Consider the following 9086-nt stretch of genomic DNA (forward strand, 5'->3'; position numbering starts at 1 on the left):
CGTGGTTTGATTTACCACCACGGATTTTTTTTTCTTTTCTTGTATATGACTCTATACGCGGCTTCGACACAGACTCTTTTTTGAATAGGGAGTGTCTGCTGTGAAAATTATTAATTGGATTAACTGGAAAATCGGAGACCAAAAATATATTGCGTTGGCAGATGGGAATGTCTATCGATTGCCGGTCGTAGTGTGATACCTCTACACCACCGTCACACCCTTCTATTAGGTAGTCTAATATCTAGTTTCGTTCCCCTCATGCTAATGCTCGATCATATGTTGGAAATACATGGTCAATTTTCACCAGGGACTCAAGCAAGGTATCCAGATCTCGCTGGCCTATCAGTTGAGTCGTCGGAGACAGTTACTGCCTGTAGCACTTACGGAAACTAGAAGTTCTTTGGAAGTACGGAAGAGCTCAACGTACATACAGTAAGTTCAGCTGCAACAGCAGTAGTGAAGATAGCAGTGTCTGGAGCGACAGGCGAAACAGACGTTAGTACTGTCAGGCAGTCCCGCAACAAGTGTTTCATGGCTGGCTTAACGGCTGCCTCCCATAGCCCGCCAAAGTTTGCTGTTCATGGAGGGATGAAAGGCCAGACAGTTTGAAGGTTGTACAAACGTATCGGAGTACATTTTGGCTGGAGCTCGGTTGCGGATTGGAGACTTGGTGTATCAAGGGACTACAGTATCTTATCTTGTACACGGGGAACGGGCGATTTTTTTTGTTTGGGAGGGACTTCGATATCTTTCCCGAGTAGCACAATTTTGAAAATTCTAGTTGCAATAATTTATTTATGACCGAAGTTAGTCATATAACAGTTGTCATAACCACGGATGTCACGATCGCTTTGACTCAATTCTGTTTCACTTGACAGTACCAGCTCAGCCAGACAGAATTTGAAAAAGTTACGTATGGAGCATTTATAGATCTAGTTATTGTCTACAATATTGCTGAATGAAGCTAAGCCGTATCTCTTGTATTAATGGTGTTATCCGGCTGTTAACCCGTCGATAACCAAATGAACGTTCACTTGGCTACCAACGGGCTAGCAGCCTTTTAGTGCCGTTGATACAAAATACATAGCCAAAGTTTATTCAGCAATATTGTACATAAGAAATAGTTTTCCAAATAGCTCCTATATATCTTTTTCAAATTTTGCTTGGTTGAGACGGGACTGTCGAATGAATCGAAATTGAGTCAAACTGAGTCAACTTGGTGATACATCGGTCAACTGATGCATCCAGTAGAGTTCTAGCTGATTCTGACCGAACGTACTTAGCAGTACTTGCAGTATTTGAATCATACTTCAAAGTCTCCGAAAATTTCAATATGTTGCCACACTCAACAACATTTTTTTATGCGCCAGTTTCTAAGCAATTCCAAAAGAAGTACAAATTCCAAAAGCTCCTGGAATTATCTGCAGTTCTTGATAACCCTCATCACAAGGATAATCTTCAAGTCGTTTGTCAGAAAAAATTTTTCCCTCTCGTTAGAACACAACGCTGTGCCGTTGATGTAGATGAAAATAGCAACGGACCCAGGTTACTGCCCTGTGGTAGACCGCGAGTTACCATTACCATAATTAGCAGCTACAGGTGCTTACGGTAATGTTCACAAGAAAAAAGTTGTTATATTTCCCTTATTTTACACCTAAAATAAACTGTATAGAAAATCAATCGAAACCATTTGTGAAACAGTCAGCCCTTCGGAGCCGCGCTCTGCAGTTTCGTTTGGCACTCTCTTGTTCCGAAGAAATCAATTAATTCCCGAAAAAATCATTCCCATTCATACCGTTTTTGGGGCTTCGCTTCGGATGCAACGCTGCGGTACCACCCGAAACCATCTATCTAGCGTTTTTCAGCTCGTGCGCCCATCAGCCCGCTGTTTGTTTGACCATTTTCCAGCTATAAATCATGAGTTTAATTTACACTCTATTTACATATCGTATTGTATTGTCAATTGGGCGGAGGAAGAAGAAACTGCCATGACCGGGACTCGGGACTCGGGATTCGTTCGCCACTGCCCGGCATTCCCGGGTTTCCGTTTGCGAAACCAGCCAGCAGCAAACCCCCCGGGGGTGCCCTATCCGGGCAGCAGCGAATCCTTACAGCCAGGCAGTGGACACTCCAGACTGCTCGATGCGCTGTCCAATTCAATATCGTCGTTTCGATTTTTAGTCGATTCTACACATTCGACGCCCGCCCGCTCGGGAAGCTCGGGAAAGGATGAACCGGTCCACCGACCGGTCGCAGCAGCCGATTGAGCAAGGCTAAGCTTCTAGTTTTCACTTCCTCCGTGTTTCCGCCAGCTAGGTCCTTCCCAACCTCGAACAATATTTGAATGGCGAATATTAATCCTTTTTCGCTTGTTCACCAGTTCCTTGGTGTGATGATGGGCTGGGCGCGCCCAGCTAGACTAGGGAACGCTCCAGTTCACTTGTATGACAGGATTAATATCGTACTATTTTTTTTGCTTCGTTTTTTTTCTGCTTTCATTCATGTGGTACATGACGACGGCTTTCGGTCGGTCGGTTGCAGCTTCCCCAACGCTGGATGAGGATGAATTGTTAGCTAATCGGGTGGGCATAGTGGTGGGAGCCGTCGGAAATACACTGTCACAGCTCTTCTTCGGCACCGATGAGGTTCGGTCCGAGGTGACCTTCTGGTGTTCGAAACCGTGAGTTTTGCTGATTTTTACTTGTGCTTTTTGAAATTTAACTTCTTTTATTCAATTCTAGCGATCATCTGCCGTATCAGCAAGTGTTCGTTAACGATCCGTATGTTCACGATAAAATAGACGTTACGAAGGCGATTCTTATCCTAACCCATGGTTGGACGGATAACGTTAACCGCACCTGGGTGCGGGAGATTGTGGTTGATTACATCGACAACGTCGGAGGAAACATCTGCGCGGTGGACTGGAGCTATCTGGCACTGGTGGAGTACAACCTGGCGGCTCGTAATACCGGCAAAGTGGGACGGTACCTGGCGAAATTCATCAAATTTCTCCTCTCGGAAGGACTTACCGTCGATCAGGTGACGCTGGTAGGCCACAGCATGGGAGCTCACATTTCCGGCATCGCCGGAGCAGCACTGGACGGGAAGGTGCCAATGATTGTGGCACTGGATCCGGCGGGACCATCCTTCACGAAGCCCTTCCTGGTGTCCGCTCAGAAGCGGTTGGACAAGACTGACGCCCGGTTCGTGCAGGCGATTCACACCGACAAAAACATCATCGGAACGGCGACAAATGTCGGCCATCAGGATTTTTACACCAACAACGGGGCTAGCCCACAGCCGGGCTGTGAGTTCCCGTTGGTCAACAACGATACCACGAAAGCTTATCGTAAGTCTGTTATCCTTAAAACTTAAACTACATTTGATTAATTCCCATTCGGTTTTGTAGTTCAATTCATCTGCAGTCACTTTAAGGCAGTGGAATATTTTCGGGCTTCCTTAAACCGGAACAACATCTTTATGGGCACCAATTGCCACTCGTACTTCTTCTACCGTCGGGGTGAATGTGCCAACAACACACGGGACGACTTTGGACTCTACAACAGGTACGTTAAACCCCGAAACCCAAAAGAAGCCCTATTAAGTTAAAATATTTCTTCGACAGCAAACGAGCCCTCGGACCGCTGTTCATCTCGATAGACAAAACCGTTTACCCGTACGCCAAATCCGTATCTCGAAATACATGAAATTACGCTGCATAGAATTGTTTTAGCCAAGAACCTAGCTAGCAGAACTTCCTCCTCACTTACTCAGTCGTGAATTCCGTTGGGGGTGAAGACGACTTGCACGTCGGAGAACGTCCCGACCGGCCGACTGGCCGGCCGGCGATGATTTATTAATGGAGAAAATTACTTCCTGCTCGGGGGCTTTAGTGGACTCGTCCGTCGGTCCCAGCCGAGCCGACTAAAGCTCTTCTGCTGCTTTTTGGATTGCGGACGCTTTCCTTCTGCCAGCCAGCTAGCCAGCCAGCCAGCCAACGCCAGCATAGCAGCAGTGGGAAAATTGGAGCGGAAGTGTGTTATCACGGTCTATTATCGTGTTTGGGTGATGTAAGTGGTGTGTTTCGCATCACAACGCAACGCAAGCCTCCAGGGAGACACAATCCCCGGTACCGAGGGAGTGACTTGTGAAGTGCCTATAATTAATTCGGACCGCGCGGCACGGAAGATTAATGTGCCCTGGCTGGCTGGTACAATCGATGGTACTCTTTGCTCGGGCCATAGTTTTATGGTGATTTTCTTTCTATCGTTTCGGAAAATTAGTTATTATTTCATTGGTTCAGTCAATATTCTTCTACGGTGAAAGCAATAAATCACTGCTGCCGGGCAGGCCAGGCCAGACACGACCCTGCTGCAGGTCTCCTCGACATTGTTTTCACCGGTTTTCCGATCGAGATCGGAGCGAGCGAGCGTGCGAGTGTCTCGGGCGGGGGTATCTTGCTTCCCAGGTGTGTCTCCTCCTGGTCCCGGTCTGAGAAAGAAGCGAAAGAAAGTCACGGAGGGGGAACAATAAATCTTGTGCACTACTATAAATAATAACCAGTTTATAACCGAAGTTAGTTCGAGCTCTGCGGTAAGGCGTGGGAGTAGATTGAATTCGGTTCGTCGAAGTTGTGGGTGCATCCCAGCACAGTCGGCATGGTAAGTTCTGGAAGGTGGTTAAAATGGATGGAATCTGTGAGAATTGCTAATTGCTTGAATGAGTAACAACATACTAATCAAAAACGGTAGCGCTCTGCTCAGAGATAATTTCATATATTTGAGAGCCTGACTACATATCCTTGATTGAAAGCCCTCAACAGATTCTAGTACACTGAACTCAGCTCACAAATTCTGAATAACTTCCACATTCTTTAGAACAACACACAAAATCTATACAGTCTCGTATTAATTTCTACACATTTCAATTATATCCTTTGTCACGGAGAATGAACGTGAGTGAGCACAATTAACAAATAAAGTAGAATAAACGGAAAAACTTAACGTTTTTTCCGTAGCACGATTTGCTCATTTTTTCGCCTCAGTAGAGCAGAATTTGAGAAAGTTATGTATGGGATACTTGTAGAGTTAGTTATTATTCACAATATTGCAGATTGGGACATTGCTTTATCTTTTGTATTTGCGGTGCAATTCCGTTGGTAGGAAATTGAGTTTGAGATTTTTTATCGACACAGTTAAAACTTCTACTTAACTGGAATACAATTTCATTATTGGAATACCTATTATTTTTTAATTTAATTTTTTTTGGTCTTCATCTGACCTTTATTGGTCTACATGAGGTATAGTATGGGAGGAGAAAAGCTCATTTGAGGTGGTCCCAACAAGACCTTCCTCAAATGTGCATAAAACCTCGCCATCTTTTAAAGTGCGTTTCCTTACATTTAATACCTAAAATTATAACATAGCATTACATTATTATTGCATTACATTGTCTTTTTTTATAAATTAACATGAAAAGACAAACTACAATAAACCACCCTCTAATAGTCTACGACAGTATACGGATGAAGTCTCATTGAAACTAAACAAATCAGTATATTAGTTAAACTAACGGGCCATTGCTGAGACTGTTGAGAAGGCAGTATATTGGGTGGTCTGGAATTCCACCTGAAGCACAATTCTTGGTCGTAAATCTCTATAAGGTACGGAGAAATCGGTTTGCCATAGAAAATGCGGAGCATCGTACAGTGCAGTAATAAGTTTTACGATGAACACAGCTTGCGATACACTTCGACGCAGATATAATGTTTTTATGCCCAACAAACTACAGCGATCTTCGTAGGACGGCAAGTTGTGCAGATCATTTCAAGGAAGATTCCGCTGGACGTAACGAACGAATTTGCGATGAACGCTTTCTAGCCTATTGATCCATATTGCCTGATACGGGCACCAAACAACACTGGCAAACTCTAGTTTCGAACGGACTAGCGAACAGTATAGAGTTTTAGAGCATAATGGATCATTAAACTCACGAGCTATTTTGAAAATAAATCCAAGTTGACGGTTCCGGTAATATTGTAATCAAATCGAATTACCTTTTTCGTACGATGGTAACTGATCACACGACATTTTTCCACGCTCAATAACAATTGGTCGAGAATCAGTGCTGCTTTGTTCACAAACACTGAGAATAACAAGAGACCCAGGATACTACCCTGCGGTACACCTGATTGATTCGTAAATGTAGCAGATTGGCAATTTCGAATCCGTACGTAGAGTTGTCTATTAACAAGATATGATTCCAGCCATTTGCAAATCCTCTCAGTACAGACAAGTGTCTTTAGCTAACCTAGAGGTATTTTGTGGTAGACAGTGTGAAAGGCGGCTTTTAAATCAGTTTATCAACCTGTGCTTCGGAACTTTGGAACGACATGAAATCAATAAGGTTTGGTTACACCAAGGTTACAAACGCGAATATCTCACAAAGGCTTCCATCAGAATCCACCAGCATTGTTATGGCGATCAAAGATCTGTTTTATTCCAGAGGGTACCACAAATATTGACTCCGAGAAAAGTAGAGTAGATGACAAATTTGGATAAAACTGCTAAAACAGACGCGTGCTATAAATAAAAGCGAAGCCTTGGGCTTAAACGTCTTCCTAAGACTTGATCCTTCATTATCGACAGACTTAGCAGCTGTTACCCAAGCAGCACACTTTTGGCACTTTTAGTTGAAGAAACTTATATATTACTGAAATCTATACCTATAAAAATGGATTTCTGTCTGTCTGTCCGTTGGTTCCTTATAGAACCGAAAACTACTGAGCCGATCGGCGTGAAAATTTGCATGTAAGGGTTTTTGGGGCCAAGGCAGGTTTTCTCGATGGCAAAAGACCCCTCCTTCCACTAAGAGGCCCCCCCCCTCAAATCTATGCCTATAAAAATGGATTTCTGTCTGCCCTATGATCCTTATAGAATCGAAAACTACTGAACCGATCGGAGTGAAAATTCGCATATAGGGGTTTTTGGGACCAGGGAAGGTTCTCATGATGGTTAGAGATCCCTCCCCCTACTAAGAGGGGGGGTTCCCATACAAATGAAACACAAATTTCCTTATAACTCGAGAACTAATCAAGCAAATTGTTACCGTTCGTAACATTTGTATATATATGTTGTCAGAAATATTATAGGTAAGATTTGTTATCGAATCCATTTAATAGTCTCCGGAGTACTAAATACGGCCAATTCGAATGTATACTAAACAAATAGGGTTAGATATTAAGCACACATTACACTTAACACGAAAAACGATAAAATAACCGGTTCAAGTTGAGTTCAATGGGTGGCTGGAAAAGGAAGTAAAAGGAAACTGTGAAAGAGATGGCGAATGAAGGGGAAGGATAGCGACAGTCTGGACAGGAGAAGGTAATTGGTAACGAACCACTGACTAAAACACATCGCAGTGAACGAACAACGTGGTTTTAGACTGAGTGTCAAGAAGAATAAAATTAAAACTTATATCTAGATAGGATATTTAAAATAAAGAGTGAAAGTTTAAAAAAAAAGAGGGAAATACGGATCAGGTAAACTAATAATGCGGATAAATTGCATAATTAGGTGTGCGGAAAAGTTCACGGAAAAATCCTAACCACACATCGCGTAATCCGTCTTTCCAATAGGACCCGTTTGATGAGTCTAAATCAACCGTAGCCGAACGAAGTTACTCCTTTGGACCGGTGGAACCACGGAATAATTACCAGCCACGCTAGATGAATGCTGAATCCACCCCAAAGCTTCATTACTGGGAGGATCGCAACCGTACCACCACGGATCAATCGTTTACCACGTGTCTCCATTCAACGTGACAAGAAGAACCGGCCGCTGACCTTGGCCCTCTTCCGAGCAGTTGGATCAATTTCGTCGAGCCTGCGGATAGACAAGGTTCCGTCTACACATTGACCTGTACCCGGAAAGAACCCCGAGATAGACTCTCGCAATTATACGAGCAAGTATACGTAGGAATCGTCTAGCTGTCCGCCACGTGTCGCTGGTCAGCAAGGCTAGAGTAGCCAGCCGCTGGAATCGTCAATGATCTACAGCTAGTAGATAACAGAGCCCCGCCTAGGTTCGTATCATCGTCCTGCCGTCAGTCTGTCACCCCATCCCAGCCGTAAGTGAACATCCACCACCACACTACTCATACACGCACACACAGATTATTGTACTATTCAGGGCTAATTAAAAGGTAAAATTATATACAGCAGATTTTTTCATTCGTACACTTATCACAGTCCTGATTAACGGATTAAGCCAGAGCCGACCTTGAGCCGTAAGAGACTCACGCTCGGGCTCGGGTGTGAAAAGAGGTCGTGAGCACCCACCCCAGACGGTCCCCAGTGGTTCGACCAGGGACCAGGGGTATAGCAGGTGGAACCCCTCTGGTTCCCCCAGTAACAAAATGGAACCAATTTTGGCATGTGGGTGTTTTTGCAGGCATTTTTTTTCTATGGTGAATTGAGACCCCTCCCCTCTTTAGGAGGGGAATAATGACCCTTCTCCCTTTTAAGAGGAGGGGCTTCCATACACATGAAATACAAATTTCCTCATAACTCGAGAACTGATCAAGCAAATGGAACAAAATTTGACATGTGGGTGTTTTTGGAGACAAGTATTTTTTCTATAGTGAATTGAAACCTCTCTCCACTTTAGGAGGGGGGCTCCTATACAAATGAAATACAAATTTCCTAATAACTCGAGAACTAAATAATCAAATGGAACCATATTTGGCAAGTGGGTGTTTTTGAAGGCATGATTTTTTTTCTATGATGAATTGAGACCCCTTACTTTTTTAGGAGGGGGGCTCCCATACAAATGAAATACAAATTTCCTCATGACTCGAAAAGTAATCAAGCAAATGGAACCAAATTTGGCATGTGGGAGGTTTTGGAGACAGGAATTTTTTTAATGATGGTTTGAGACCCCTCACCCCTATGGTAAGGGACTATCATACAAATAAAACAGAAATTTTTGCGTAACTCAAAAACTAATCGAACTCGAGAAATTTTAGACTCTTTCATAAAACATGAATCAATAACACCACCAAAAACTATCAACAGTAACATTAGA

The 9086-nt window shown here is 43.6% G+C and overlaps 1 protein-coding gene across 1 annotated transcript; it reads left to right on the forward strand.

Annotated features, from left to right (window-relative positions):
* The first annotated feature begins 2510 nt into the window (after window positions 1-2510).
* LOC128746329 (lipase member H-B) lies at window positions 2511-3707 on the forward strand. Its single transcript, XM_053843381.1, has 4 exons — window positions 2511-2680; window positions 2742-3349; window positions 3410-3566; window positions 3626-3707. The coding sequence occupies exons 1-4, from the start codon at window positions 2511-2513 to the stop codon at window positions 3705-3707; spliced, it is 1017 nt and encodes a 338-aa protein (XP_053699356.1).
* The last annotated feature ends 5379 nt before the right edge of the window (window positions 3708-9086 follow it).

This window comes from Sabethes cyaneus, chromosome 1 (genome assembly GCF_943734655.1).
Source record: "Sabethes cyaneus chromosome 1, idSabCyanKW18_F2, whole genome shotgun sequence".
Classification (NCBI taxonomy): Eukaryota; Metazoa; Arthropoda; class Insecta; order Diptera; family Culicidae; genus Sabethes; species Sabethes cyaneus.

What these genes read in the sequence shown, in the direction of transcription:
- LOC128746329 (XM_053843381.1), top strand. Translation starts at nt 2,511, where the DNA reads ATGACGACGGCTTTCGGTCGGTCGGTTGCAGCTTCCCCAACGCTGGAT. An exon ending in ACCTTCTGGTGTTCGAAACC is followed by an intron (nt 2,681 to 2,741) that starts GTGAGTTTTGCT and finishes ATTCAATTCTAG; the next exon opens with CGATCATCTGCCGTATCAGC. An exon ending in GACTTTGGACTCTACAACAG is followed by an intron (nt 3,567 to 3,625) that starts GTACGTTAAACC and finishes TTTCTTCGACAG; the next exon opens with CAAACGAGCCCTCGGACCGC.